The following is a 15608-nucleotide window of genomic DNA, read 5'->3' as shown; positions in this document are numbered from 1 at the left end:
ATGTTTCCTGCCTGTGTGTACGTTTTGTATATACCTTTTATTCTGAATAAAGTTTATGTTTGGAAATAAAAAAGGGGCTTGATCTTTGATGAGCGCGACTGGGATGGACATTACAACTTCCTCTACATCTTACATTGTTTTCATCCACCCCGCCCCAGCAGAGTCCTGCTTTTACCATGCGATTCTCTGCACCTTGCACAGAAAGACTTGTTCTTTATCTGAAAGGCTTGGCTTTGTCAACGACCGGAACAAGGAGACCCCGTGTTGCTTTTATACAACTCTCAGAAAAGAAAGATGTTGTCGTGGAGTCGAAACTTTGTCTCTGCTCCACAGTGTTCATCTTTTCCACCCGCCTCCCTGGCGCTGAGCCCAGCTTTCTAATCTCCTTGCAAATTCAGTTTAGATCTGACACACTGCGTGGACAACAAACTTGGTCTCATCTTTCGTGACATTTTGTGACAATGAGAAGAACAGATCGGGTTCTTGCCCACAGATCGGGCCTCTTGCCCAGTGCAGGGGAACCGAGAACCAGAGAACATAGGTTTAAGGTGAAGGGGGGGGGGGGGGGAAGAGGGGTAACTTTTTTCCACACAAAGGGGTATGCACAAAAATGCTGGAGCAACTCAGCGGGACAGGCGTCACCCATCACTCTCAGGAAAGATAGATAGAGCTCTTAAGGATAGCGGAGTCAGGGGGTATGGGGAGAAGGCAGGAACGGGGTACTGATTGAGAATGATCAGCCATGATCACATTGAATGGCGGTGCTGGCTCGAAGGGCCGAATGGCCTCCTCCTGCACCTATTGTCTATTGAAAGGAGGAAAGGGTGACGTTTCAGGTCCAGACCCTTCTTCAGACTCAAGGGGTGGTGGGTGTATGGAACGAGCTGCCGGAGGAGCTAGTTGAGGCGGTACTATCGCAACGTTTAGGGGACATTTAAACAACATCTTTCTTTCCCGTTCCAGGCGGCGCTTCAAAACCCACTCGGTGTTTATAAACCTTTATGGATTAAAAATGCAATTAAACAGAAAATGCTGGGATCGCTCAGAAGATCGGGGACCCGAGCAACGTTTCCAACATCTCATGATGCCTTCAGTTAGAAACATAGAAAAATAGGTGCAGGAGTAGGCCATTCGGCCCTTCGAGCCAGCACCGCCATTCAATATAATCATGGATCAACATCTAAAATCAGCACCCCGTTCCTGCTTTCTCCCCATATCCCTTGATCCCTTCAGCCCCCAAAAAGCTACATCTAACTCTCTCTTCAAAATTTCAGCATCTGCAGTTGGAAACTTTACTTTTCCAACTAAAAATACAAATCTGTGAAACCGTCTTGGTCATATCGTGGTTGGTTAACCATTTGTAGTTGCAGCTAATCATTGAGTCAAACGGGATGGACAGCTTATAGGTTACCCATTAAAGTCGGTCAGTGACACCGCTGGTATAAAGGAAGGTGTCTCACAGCTGAGGTTATCGAGGGTGAAACTGGAAATCACCGCCAACGAAATACCTCAAAAGCGGCATGAACCTGGCTTCACCAGATTCATAGTAACCGTGTTACAGTCGGGACTAGGTCCAACTTCAGAGGAAAGGCGTTGTATTTAATATTTCTCCGAGTACATGGGCGATACAAGGATTGAAGTCCCGGGAACCAAGCGTCGGATAACTCACTACAGCGTTTAATAATGGTGGTAAATGTGTGTATTTAAAAAATAAACTGGATGAAACAGCACGCTGCACTTCAACTTCGGTCACATTTCCGGGTCACACTCAGTCGTGGGAATCTCTTTCAGTTCCCGCTGTGACAGCCGAGTCCCGAGGACAGTTGCTTTGCCGAGTTCACCACGAGGTTTTCTGCACTTGTCCAAAGAGGAGAGATACTGCAGCTTGAGCGGTACAGCGCGGCACGCAGAGAGAGAGACCAAGAAACCAAGGGTAGGTTCCCGTTAGTCAAAGCTGGCGACCTGCAGGGCTGTGGCGTTTGTGCGTGTGGAGGTTGGGGGGTGTGGAGAGGATCGGAGAAGGTCCTTCGGTCCGACCGTCAGACCCAAGAATGTCGAGGAGTTTAGAAGAATGAATGACACTTCATTGAAACATACAGAATAGTGAAAGGCTTGGATAGAGTGGATGTGGAGAGGATGTTTCCACCAGTGGGAGAGTGTAGGACTAGAGATCATAGCCGTAGAATTAAAGGACGTTCTTTTAGCAAGATGAGGAGAATTTTCTTTGGTCAGAGGGTGGTGAATCTGTGGAATTCTCTGCCACAGAAGGCTGTAGAGGCCAAGTCAGTGGATATCTTTACAGCAGAGATAGGTTGGTCTTTGATTAGTAAAGGTGTCTGAGGTTATGGAGGCAGGAGAATGGGGTTAGGAGGGAGAGATAGATCGGCCATGATTGAATGGCGGAGTAGACTCGATGGGCCGAAAGGCCTAATTCTAGTCCTATCACATGACCGATGGGAATGAACCAACAATGTTCGAAATACTCGGCGGGTCAGGCAGCATTTATGGAGCGAGAATCAGTTTATGTTCATGTTATAGGGGCTGAATTGGGCCATTTGGCCCATCAAGTCTACTCCTCCATTCAATCATGGTTGAGCCATCTCTCCCTCTCAACCCCATTCTCCTGCCTTCTCCCCATAAACCCTGACACCCGTTCTAATCAAGAATCTATCAATTCTGCCTTAAAAATACCCCCCTCAACTAGGCCTCCACAGACACCTGTGGCAATGAAGGTTTCAAGTCTGCAATGCTTCTTCACAGCTGAGGAAGAGAGAAGGACCGGAACCTAAAACGTTAACTCGCGTTCTCTTTCCACGGATGTTGCCGGATCTGCTGAGTGTTTCCAGCATTTTCTGCTTGTGTTTCAGATTTCAAGAACCTGCAGTTTAAAAACAATATTACTGCTGAATGTAGCAACACATCATGGAACTGCGCATGTAATGTTAGCTCAAGGTGTAGGGTCTATGCTTACCTTTGAGAATACTGACCGAAAGGATCTGAAATGCTGACCGAGCATCTTCAATGGAATGGTGCAACCATTCTCTCGGCTTCATCAGCCTCCAGGATACATCAGTCGGGGCACTGAGTATTTGGGACGTTATGTTGTACGAGAGGTTGGCGAGGCCGCACTTGGAGTATTGTGATCGGTTTTGTATCACCGTGCTATAGGAAAGATAGACAATAGGTGCAGGAGGAGGCCATTCGGCCCTTCGAGCCAGCACCGCCGTTCAATGTGATCATGGCTGATCATTCTCAATCAGTACCCCGTTCCTGCCTTCTCCCCATACCCCCCTGACTCCGCTATCCTTAAGAGCTCTATCCAGCTCTCTCTTGAATGCATTCAGAGAATTGGCCTCCACTGCCTTCTGAGGCAGAGAATTCCACAGATTCACAACTCTCTGACTGAAAAAGTTTTTCCTCATCTCAGTTTTAAATGGCCTACCCCTTATTCTTAAACTGTGGCCCCTGGTTCTGGACTCCCCCAACATTGGGAACATGTTTCCTGCCTCTAACGTGTCCAACCCCTTAATAATCTTATACATTTCGATAAGATCCCCTCGTTAAGATGCCATTAACCTGGAAAGAGTGCAGGGAAGATTCACGAGGAGGTTGCCAGAGCTCGAGGGCCTGAACTACAGGGAGAGGTGAGGGCAGGTGAGGATTGTGTGCCTTGGAGCACTGTGGTGACCTGATAGAGGTGTCCAAAATCACGAGGGGAATAGATAAGGTGAACACACAGAGCCTTTCTCTGCAGGGTTGGGAAGTCAAGAACTAGAAGGCGGCACGGTGGCGCAGCGGTAGAGTTGCTGCCTTGCAGCGAATGCAGCGCCGGAGACCCGGGTTCGATCTCGACTACGGGTGCTTTCTGTATGGAGTTTGCATGTTCTCCCCGTGACCTGTGTGGGTTTTCTCCGAGATCTTCGGTTTCCTCCCACATTCCAAAGACCTACAGGTTTGTAGGTTAATTGGCTTGGTAAATGTAAACAAAATAATAATTGTCCCTAGTGGGTATAGGATAGTGTTAATGTGTGAGGATCGCTGGTTGGCGCAGACCCGGTGGGCCGGAAGGGCCTGTTTCCTTGCTGTATCTCTATAAAAAGGACTTCCAGTTAAGGGGAGAGGCGAGAAGGAACCTGATGGGCAACCTTTCACACAGAAGGGTGGTGGATATATGGAACCTGCTGCCATTGAGGCAGGTACTACCGCAACATTTAAGAAACATTTAGACAAGCACAAATTCAAAAGAAGGAAATTTGTTGAAATATTAACAGGTAGGTTGGAAATTAAAGATATATTAACTTGTTTCTGAATCTTTGATGTAATAGTGTGCCTGGCATGATGAGGATATCAGCTTCAAGCTGGAACTTGCCCAGAGTACGTGAATCGAGAACCAGATGACATAGGTTTAAGGTGTGGTGGGAGATTTCATTGGAACCGGAGGAGTAACATTTCCACACAAAGGGCAGTGCGTGTAAGAAATAAACTGCCGGAGGAAGTAGTGAGGCAGGTACCATCACGACGTTTAAGAAACAAACAGGTACATGGATAGGAAAAGTTTAGCGGGATGTGGGCCAAACGCAGGCAAGTGGGACGAGTGTAGATGGGACATGTTGGCCGGTGTGGACAATTTGGGCTGAAGGGCCTGTTTCCATGCTGTGTGACTCTATGACTCCATGTTCTTTGAAGCGTGAGATGGGCATTCCACCTGCAATATGGAGGGAGTTGATGCGGGTGCCAGTTGTTTTGCATTCTGCTTGGCTAAGTGTCTCCATTGCTGCTTCTGTCCATGGAGGTATGGAGCAACTCACTTTAAAGCAGTTTAGTTTATTGCCACGTTTACCGAGGTACAGTGAAAAACTGTTGTTGCATGCTAACCAGTCAGCGGAAAGACAATACATGATTATACATGATAAAGACAATATATGACAATACAATTGAGCCATCCATGAAAAAGGGAATAACATGAATAACAATAGACAATAGGTGCAGGAGGAGGCCATTCGGCCCTTCGAGCCAGCACCGCCATTCAATGTGATCATGGCTGATCATTCTCAATCAGTACCCCGTTCCTGCCTTCTCCCCATACCCCCTGACTCCGCTATCCTTAAGAGCTCTATCTAGCTCTCTCTTGAATGCATTCAGAGAATTGGCCTCCACTGCCTTCTGAGGCAGAGAATTCCACAGATTCACAAGTCTCTGACTGACAAAGTTTTTCCTCATCTCAGTTCTAAATGGCCTACCCCTTATTCTTAAACTGTGGCCCCTTGTTCTGGACTCCCCCAACATTTGGAACATGTTTCCTGCCTCTAACGTGTCCAACCCCTTAATAATCTTATAAGTTTCGATAAGATCTCCTCTCATCCTTCTAAATTCCAGTGTATACAAGCCTAGTCGCTCCAGTCTTTCAACATAAGACAGTCCCGCCATTCCGGGAATTAACCCAGTAAACCTACGCTGCACGCCCTGCAACGTAAAGTTAAAGCCAGTAGCCGGGGCATGGTCTGAGGTGTGACAATACTCCGTCAGTCTCTTGAGCAAAACATTGCTGTTGCGGTAGATTTAATCAGATCTGAAATTTGGATTTCCTGCTGTTATTTCCCATGGAAACAAACGCTGGGGCATTAACTACAGCAGGACAGCGTTCAGTTGTGAGACACTACAAAGGGCCTATTCTTCAGAGAGGTTATCAGTGTAAACCATCATCACATGTGCTACTTATTGTATCCAATGTCGGATTATTTTAACCAATTACACAAAATGCTGAGTTTATGGATTCTGACACTACTTGTGACGTTGGCCTTTATTTCCGCATTTAACTTCACTTTAAACAACTACATTTATGAAAACTATTTTATATTCAGCAGGCGATTCATATGTTATCGGAGCTGAATTAGGCCATTCGGCCCATCAAATCTACTCCGCCATTCCATCATGGCTGATATATCTTTCCCTTCCAATTCCATTATTCTGCCATCTCCCCATAAGCCCCGACACCATTTACTAATTAAGATTCACGTCCAAATGCGCTGTTTCCCCTATAATTCATTATCATAATCTATTTTAAACAACCAAAGTAGCAAAAAACCATTCAATCTGTAAAAATAGGTCCAAGTTTGGTGGACATTAAACGTTATGTAAGAGATGTAAAGAATCAGGATCAATAAAGCCATTGAGTCAGTTGATCAGTGGCAGAATCCATGGTCGATGGAGCCTCTTGCTGCATTCTCTGAGCTGTCAGCAGTTCCTTCTATTATGTTCCCCATCATACACCTCCCCTTGAATGTCCTGATGATACTTCACCAAACCTCCCCATGCAGTCTGAAGAAGGATCCTGACCCGAAACGTCACCCATCCATGTTCTCCAGACGTCACCCATCCATGTTCTGCCTGACCCGCTGAGTTACTCCAGCACCTTGTGTCCATCTTTGACATCATGTTAATTGCTGGTCTCCACACAAAGTGCAGGCCCCTCTGCCTCCACAGATGCTGCTTGGTCTGCTGAATTTCTCCAGCAGTTTGTTCGTTGCTCCACATTCAAGCTTCTGCTGTCTCTTGTGCTTTCATCATTTATTGGCAGTTTATTCACAGGCCAATTATAGCATTTACCAACAAATTACAGGAGCAGTTCATTACTTAATGTTCTCCTTGCCTCATAAAGTTATCAGCCAGCTGTGCCTTCTGGTCCATCGCTTCATTGTCGTGATTAGATTGATGCCCTTGTGTAAGAAGGTGTTTAGTTTAGTTCAGAGATACAGTAGCAGAAACAGGCCCTTCAACCCTCAAAGTCTGCATCGACCAGTGATCCCCACACTATCTTGCACACACGAGGGACAATTTACAATTTTTTCAAAGCCAATTAACCTGTATGTCTTTGGAGGGTGGGAGGAAACCAAAGTTCTCGGAGAAATCCCTCGCAGGTCACAGGGAGAACATACAAACTCCATGCAGACAAGCACGCGGAGTCAGGATCAAACCCGTGTGTTTGGCGCTGTGAGGCATCAACTCTACCGCTGGATATGTGATTGAGATCCTCTTTCCTTTGCAGGTCTCGTTTATCTTGGAGCTCACAGACTCACTCCTCCAACTGGAGAACCAGACATAAGCGGTTTGTTGACATATCTCGTTGGTTGCTTCATCCTGTGTCGGCTGTTCCAAGGTAATCATTGCTGAGTGTGTGTAAGGGAGACAGTACAAAAATTCAACAACACCTATCCCATAGAGGGATTAAACTTTATAGTTGTTCACTGGCACAGAGGCCATGAGTACAGGGCAGAGTTGTTCTACAAGATGTTAGATATGATTTTCATGAATCAGTGTTACACAGATGAAATTATCATAAGTTCATAAGTTACATGAGCAGAATTAGGCTTTTCAGCCCATCAAGTCTACCCTGCCCTTTGATCATGGATATCTATCATCTCAATCCCATTCTCCTGCCTTCTCCCCATAACCTCTGACACCCATGCTAATCAAGGATCTGTCAATCTCTGTCCCACAGATTCACCACCCACTGACTAAAGAAATTCCTTCTCATCGCCTTTCTAAAGGTACATCCTTTTATTCTGTGGCCGTGGCCTCTGATCCTAGACTTTCCCACTAGTGGAAACATCCTCTCCGCATCTACTCTATCCAGGCCGTTCACTATTCGGTAAATTTCAGTAAGGTCCCCCCTCATCCTTCTAAACTCCAGCGAACACAGGCCCACCATATGGTAACCTAATCATTCCTGGGATATTTCTCGTAAACTTCCTCTGGACCCTCTCCAACCCTTTTGGTTTCTGATTATGGGATCCATTGGCTCGACTGTCATCTTTGGAAGAACCTTCCAATTAATTCTGCTTTTCACGCTTCATCCAAGGATCCCCAAACTATTTTATCTTTGCAAGTTTAGTTCCCTTAATATATAAACGTTCACATGAGAGGTCCATGAACTAAAATGTCTTCTTCGAAAATTGCAAATCATTAACTTGTTTTCCCAATCAGAGTCAGGTGAGCTATCTGTAATGACTCAATTCTCAATCACTGTGCTCACAAAGCCTTACATATCTCTGTTGCTGTAGAAACAAAGAACTGCAGATGCTGGTTAATATGCAAAAGGACACAAGTGCTGCAGTAGCTCAGCAGGTCAGGCAGCATCTCTGGAGAACATAGATAGGTGACGTTTCAAGTCGAGACCCTTCTTCTGTCTGAAGAAGGTGCCTGACCTAAAACGTCAACTCTCCATGTTCTCAAGAGATGCTGCCTGATCTCTTGAGTTACTCCAGCACTTTGTGCCCAATCTCTGTTGGCTTCATTTTGGTTTCTGATAATGGGACCACTGGTTCCACTGGTCAACAGATGCATCCCAATTACAGCACATACACAGATCTCCACTCCCACAGAAGTTTTTCACTGTTGCCAAAACTTGGCTGGGAACGTTTTCTTTATCCTGCCTTTGTAGAGAATACATATAAGATACTGAACCTGCCTAGATTATGTGTTCAAACCTTGTAGCAGGTTGGAATTTCTTTCATCAGCCATTGTCAACCCCTTTGCCTCAGCAAGGGTCTGGACCACTACAGTTCACCGACCACCATCAAGATCAACATGCAGTCTCTTTGGCTCTCCACAATGCACTGGACCACTTGGACAATAAGAACAAATACATTAGGCTGGTGTTAACTGACTATAGCTTGGTGTTCTATACTATCATCCTCTCCAAGCCTATGAAACTCAAAGAACTGGGTCTCTGCTCCTAACTACAGTATGTAATTCAATCCTTGACTTCCTTACCAGCAGTACAAATTGGCAACAACACTTCCTCCTTGATAACCGTGAGCACAGGAATGCCTGAGGGTTGTATGTGTCATGCCCTGGTCTACTCTCTCTGTACCCATGGATTGTGTAGCTTTGATGCCGCATTAAAATTCACCAACAAAATATCACCGTTGTTGGACAAGTGGCGGGTAACGATGAGTCAGAGTACAGAAGGGCGATTGAAGATTAGATTGAATGATGTCAGAACAACAATCTTCCTGTCAACGTTATCAAGACCAAGGAGCTGATTCTTGACTTCGGGAAGGGAAGGACAAGGTTCTATGAACCTTTCTTCACCAATGGGACGGCGGTGGAGAGTCAACAGATTCCTGGGGTGTGCACATCTCTGAAGATCTGTATTGGGCCCAGCTCATTGATGCAATCGCAAAGAAAGCTCAACAATGCCTCCACTTTGGCGACACAACAAACCTCCTCAATCAGGTGTACGGTAGGTAGCACACTGACTGGCTGCATCATGACCTGGTTTGGTAACTCAAACGCCCAAGAATGAAGGAGGCTGCAGAAAATGGTAGACATTGCCCAGTCTATTGACCTATTGTCTATTGCCCTATTGTCTATTGCCCAGTCTATCATTGGTATCAACTTCCCCCTCGAAAGGATCTGCAGAAGTCACTGCCTCAAAAATGCATCTAATATCTTTAAAGACCCACAGCACCTGGACATCCACCATTTTTGCGACTACCTTTAGGAAGAAAAAGGCACAGGAACCTGAAAACCGTTACCACCTGGCTCAAGAACAACTTCTTCCAGCTTCCAATAAACTCTTGAACGTTACACAACACTAACCACCACCCTATCTCAGCAACTATGACCCATATGGACTTTGTTTATTGCATTACATATTTCAGTTTTGCAATATTATAGATACCTAGTATCACTAACTATTAATTTATTGTATTCTGGATTATTGGGCAATTGCTTGTGTCTTTGCATTATTAGGCTGCTAAAGCTGCAGCAAATAATAATTACATTGTTTTGTTCCAATACAAATGATAATTAAACATTCTTGACACTTGACTCTCCAGACTATAACCCGAGAGTGAGATTAGCTCCTTTGGTAATGGAAAATTCCGTTGAATGAAAATTGCTGTCATTTCAGGCCTTCATCCTGAATTAAACATTAGTTAATGCCGAGAACTGCTGTTTATGAAGGGAACAAAAACCACAGTATGACCCACCGTTAGATAAGAGAGTTCGGTTACCGCTGGAGTAATGATGTGGGTGCAGTCTGTGATAGCGGTTAGCCTTTGGAACCGTCACAAACACAGGTCAAACCAGTGGAATCCACTGTGATGGATGTTTTGTGTTAACTTTAATGTGGTTGTGTGTCTTGGCGCCTTTCACTTAGTATGGCTGTATGGTAACTTGAATTTCACTGTACCTTAATTGGTACATGTGACAATAAACTGACTTTGGAACCTTGAAAGTCTGAAGTAAAGATTGCAACTTGCTGTGTTTTCTCTGAATGAGTGCAGGAGTCTACGTTTTTGTGGTGAAGAGAGTTCAGGGTCAATGTTTGGTGGCCTCTGGGAGGGACAGCCGTGTGTTAACGGAGACATGCAACCCTGACTCACCTCTCCAGGAATAGACGTGGAAAGGAACCCAGCTCCACAATCGAGAGACCAAGCGATGCCTCTCGGCAGATGGGACCTTCCTTGTTCAGGCCGTAGTTGGTGAAAACGGGACCAATCTCGCGTGGGTTTGCAGGGACCGCGATCTCATCCACATGGAAACGGCTCGGTTCCTGATCCGTGGTGTCGATTACCGGAGAAAAGAGGAAAAAAATCCAGGTGGAAGTCGGCAAAAAACATCGGCTTCTTCGAGGAGCAACTTCGAATGAGAAATCAGAGATGGATAAGGGAGGCGCACGAACTCAAATCCTTCAGGAAAATGAATTCTGGAAATCAGATGTGGAAACAGAGAGTGCTGGAAATACTTGGAAGGTCAGGTAGCATTTGTGCAGAGGGAACCTTTCAGGTCGGTGACTAATCTTCAGAGCTCTTCCCTCTCGCAGATGATGCGTGAACTGAAGACTACGTGTGAGCATGTTCCGTTTAATCAAGTGCGATTCGCGGCACAGCCTGCAGTTTTAGTTACACTGGTCGAAAACGGAATCAAATGATCATGATTGGTGCAGGATGTGGATTTGACCTTGCACTGTGCTAAAAGTGATCAGATTGTAACCTTTTTAAAGTTGCTGCTTCATATTTTCCGACTCAACAGAAGGCTGTGGAGGTGGAGGCCAAGTCAATGGATATTTTAAAGGCGGAGATAGATAGATTCTTGATTCGTACGATTGACAGGGGTTATGGGGAGGGGGCAGGTGAATGGGGTTAAGAGACAGAGATAGATCAGCCATGATTGAATGGCGCAGTAGATTTGATGGGCCGAATGGCCTTGTTCTGCTCCTGTCACATGAACATGAACAACTTCTATAAGCAGATCCCCTCACTCTAACCTTGAAAGAAGAAATTTGCAAAGCTAAAAGCCTCAAAACAAATATATTGGCAAAGAGCAGAAGGTAATTTTGAGAATTTTCATAGGATTCATGAGAGCTCTCAAACTCTCTAAAGGACATAAATGATGCCAGGAACAAGCCAATGTGCTTATTCTTGGTTTAAATTATTGATTCGCTGCCGCAATCATAAGCAAGTCAAGTGCAAATAGAATTGTTACATCTCCACACTTTCAGAACACAGTGAGAAACCCCTATGCTTCACAAGCTCAGCAGAAGCTCAGTTTGAAGGTGACGGCAAATTCAAACTGCCTTCGTGGATCTTTTGCAGCGTAGGTTTACTAGGTTAATTCCTGGAATGGCGGGACTGTCATATGTTGAAAGACTGGACCGACTAGCTTGTATACACTGGAATTTAGAAGGATGAGATGGGATCTTATCGAAACGTATAAGACTATTAAGGGGTTGGACACGTTAGAGGCAGGAAACATGTTCCCAATATTGGGGTAGTCCAGAACCAGTGGCCACAGTTTAAGAATAAGGGGTAGGCCATTTAGAACGGAGATGAGGAAAAACTTTTTCAGTCAGAGTTGTGAATCTGTGGAATTCTCTGCCTCAGAAGGAAGTGGAGGCCAATTCTCTGAATGCATTCAAGAGAGGGCTAGATGGAGCTCTTAAGGATAGTGGAGTCAGGGGGTATGGGGAGAAGGCAGGAATGGGGTACTGATTGAGAATGATCAGCCATGATCACATTGAATGGCGGTGCTGGCTCGAAGGTCCGAATGGCCTCCTCCTGCACCTATTGTCTATTGTCTTTTCCCATTGACTGTTTATAAAGTGTGAGTTTGGAGCAAGGACATCAGTACATTGTTTACCATCTTGGTCTCATCCAATATTTCCCCAGCAAGACCCATATGTGATGAGGACCAAGTAACATATTTCAGTGACGGGCAAGATTTTGAGGCCAATGCGATCAGTGTACATTGGCATCTTGACCAGGTGGGCCTGTTTTCATGCGTATAACTCTACCAATCTAAGATAAATATTGATCAGACACCAAAGTCAACTTCCTTGCTTCCCTTGGAGGATTTTAGCTGGAGATGGCAATGGTTCAACTTCTCTTGTGGACGTAGCAGCTCTGACAGGACTGCCCAACATGCCCTCTACTGCAGTGACTGTCAACTTAGAGTTTTGCACTCAGTTTCGGGAGTGGAACTTGAACACATCACCTTCTAACTCAGATACGTGAGGTTATTCAGTGCAGCACTCCAGGATTTAACTGTTTCATAACAGGCCATGTTGTTGCTTTGGGACTGTGCAAATATTAAATCTTCATGCATATCTTCTGGTGTCTCCTTTCACTGCAAAGACAAGAGACTTGAAACATCAGGAACCATGAGCAAACCCCGTGAGTTACAAAGAACGTGCTACAACACCAGGATAAGCACTCAACCAAGAAAACCAAGCCAAATGCCAAAGTAATGTCTAAACTACCTATACACACTAATGCTATAGAACAATAACCAACTTCGTATTCAGTAACAAGCTATCTACATGCATAAGCGGAATGATTAACCAAGAAACCCAATGCCACATGAGGATCTAAAATGCCTTTACAAAACTCAACTATGGGACAAGAAAAACTAGGTGTGTAGATGCCAGCAGATCAATGGTGTTATCAAATGGGCACCTCCCTTCACTGGTGTTCCATTGAGTTAGGCCCACGACACCTTGGGAAGGCTCAACAGTTAATTCTGGCACTCCAGAACCACCCCCCTCAATACCTGCTCTCGCCACCTATGCCACCAGTAGGCACCAGCAAGCAACTAATTTTGTCAATATTTACGAAGTAAAAGGAACGACAGGCGATTGATTCACAACAGATCACGTGGTGGTGTTGAGACTGTGCAAATATAAAATACTAATGCATGTTTTCTGGTATCTCCTTTCAATGCAAAGGCAAGACACGTATGACATCAGCAACAATGAGCAGACCTCCTGAGAGAATTGGCTTCGAGAAGCAGAACATGACTCGAGAGGGAAACAATACATTAGCTCAGCAGTTCCCCTTTCCGATGGAAGATCGTAAGTGTACTTGGACTTTGTTTCTTTCTTTTGTATATGATTTACTTTTACTAGGATTCTCTGATCAAAACTTGCACTCATTAAAAATACTTGAATGACAAAATAATTTGATATATCAAGATTGTTTGTAAAACCAAAGGAGGGTTTTTTCTGCAGAGGACTGTGAAGAGGGGGACTGTAATCAGGAATGGCTTCATCTGGGGAAAGCCAGAGTCAGCTTATCTGATAGTTTTGTTTTTCTGATCTGGTATCAGGTAGATGAGATTCTGTTAAAATAAGTGCTTTGTTGAATCCTATGGCCCGTTGAGGGGTAAGATTATGCTGCCCCTTGTTCACTACCCAGAGTCGGGCCGCAGTGATCAATTGACCAGACTTTTTCTACATGTTCAGAGCTGAGTTTCTGAGCCTGAGTTGCTGGAACAAGCTTCGAGCGGCGATCAGGCCTCAGTGCAACCTCAGTGGCCCAAGCATCCTCCTTCCCCTTACAGTCACATTTTATCAGCACCCCACACCTGTCTCATTTAGATCAGCTAACTCATTCTACCTGCCTGGTAGCGGCACGGTAGCGCAGCGGTAGAGTTGCTGCTTTACAGCGAATGCAGCGCCGGAGACTCAGGTTCGATCCTGACTACGGGTGCTGCACTGTAAGGAGTTTGTACGTTCTCCCCGTGACCTGCGTGGGGTTTTCTCCGAGATCTTCGGTTGCCTCCCACACTCCAAAGACGTACAGGTATGTAGTTTAATTGGCTGGGTAAAATGTAACAATTGTCCCTAGTGGGTGTAGGATAGTGTTAGTGTGCGGGGATCACTGGGCGGCACGGACTTGGAGGGCCGAAAAGGACTGTTTCCGGCTGTATATATATGATATGATGATATGATTCCCCTTGAATACCACCTGGTACTCAGAGATTTTTAAATACTTTTCCCAGTTGAGTTGCTGCCTTGCAGCGCCAGGGACCCGGGTTCGATCCTAACCACAGGTGCTGTCTGTATGGAGTTTGTACGTTCTCCCCGTGGTTTTCCCCGGGTGCTCTAGTTTCCTCCCACACTCCAAAGGCGTATGGGTTTGTAGGTTAATTTGGCTTTGGTAAACATCGTAAATTGTCCCTGGTGCTAGTATACGGGGATTGCTGGTCTGCTCGGATTCGGTGGGCGAGCGGGCCTGTTTCCGCGCTGTATCTCTAATTAACCGACAAACTTGCACGGCATTCGGATGTAGGAGGAAATGGAGACCCGGTGGAAATTCACGCAATCAAAAGGAGAATGTGCAAACTCCACACGGACAGTACCCGAGGTCAGGATAGAACCCAGATCTCTGGCGCTGTGAGGCAGCATGTCTACCATCTGTGCAACTGCGCTGCCCTAATGAACTAGATTAAATTACCAATCAGGCCACCAACCACTTACATCCAGCCCTTCGTTTCTGTGCTATTGACATGCAAGGAACACAGTGATACCTGCAGCGTGGAAGGGAGGCATGTCTTTCATCAAATCCAATGTATAGGAAGCCAGCAAGGTCCATCATATCTGCCAGAAAGAGAGGACGAGTTATTGGCGGGATCGATGAGATGTGCTGCCAGCTGGGCCAGCTACAATCAATCGAGGATCAGAGGCCGTTGGTTTAAGGAGAAGGGGAAAAGATTTAATAGGAATCTGAGGGGTAACCTTTTCACACAAAAAGTGTGGTGGATATATGGAACGAGTTGCCAGAGGTGGTAGTTGAGGCTGGGACTATCCCATGATTTAAGAAACAGTTAGACAGGTACATGAATAGGACAGGTTTGGAGGGATACGGACCAAACGCGGGCAGGTGGGACTAGTGTAGATGGGACATGTTGGCCGGTGTGGGCAAGTTGGGGCAAAGGGCCTGTTTCCACACTGTATCACTCTATGACTCTAGCGAGTGATTCCAGTTTGCAGTTATGCTTGTCTGTTCTGACTGAAATTCCTTTTATTCCCTGCAGCCACTAACTGGAACTACGCAATATTGGCCCTTGCATTTGTGGTCCTGTTTCTGGCATTCCTCCTCCTGGCACGAAGCTCCAGAGCTAACAAGTACGTCAGAACTCGAACTCGAACTCGAACTCTCTCGAACTCTCTCGAACTCTCTCGAACTCTCTCGCTCTCTCTCTCTCTCTCTCTCTCTCTCTCTCTCTCTCTCTGGTCGAGACCCTTCTTCAGACTGAGAGTCGGGGGGAAGGGAAACGAGAGATATAGATGATGATGTAGAGAGATGTAGAACAAATGAGTG

The 15608-nt window shown here is 45.6% G+C and overlaps 1 protein-coding gene across 1 annotated transcript in view; it reads left to right on the top strand.

The window, feature by feature from the left end:
- Nucleotides 1–4159: 4159 nt before the first annotated feature.
- LOC144608916 (organic solute transporter subunit beta) overlaps nt 4160–15608 on the top strand; it is a 19530-nt gene continuing 8081 nt past the window's right edge. The window contains exons 1-4 of the mRNA XM_078427162.1: nt 4160–4271; nt 7046–7156; nt 13232–13357; nt 15322–15412. Coding sequence (XP_078283288.1) covers nt 4172–4271; nt 7046–7156; nt 13232–13357; nt 15322–15412 — 428 coding nt within the window. The 5' untranslated portion in view covers nt 4160–4171. The remainder of the gene's footprint in view (nt 4272–7045; nt 7157–13231; nt 13358–15321; nt 15413–15608) is intronic.

This window comes from Rhinoraja longicauda, chromosome 33, assembly GCF_053455715.1.
Source record: "Rhinoraja longicauda isolate Sanriku21f chromosome 33, sRhiLon1.1, whole genome shotgun sequence".
Taxonomy (NCBI): Eukaryota; Metazoa; Chordata; class Chondrichthyes; order Rajiformes; family Arhynchobatidae; genus Rhinoraja; species Rhinoraja longicauda.
Note: the sequence above shows the minus strand (reverse complement) of the source record. Positions and strands in the feature narration are given on the sequence as shown.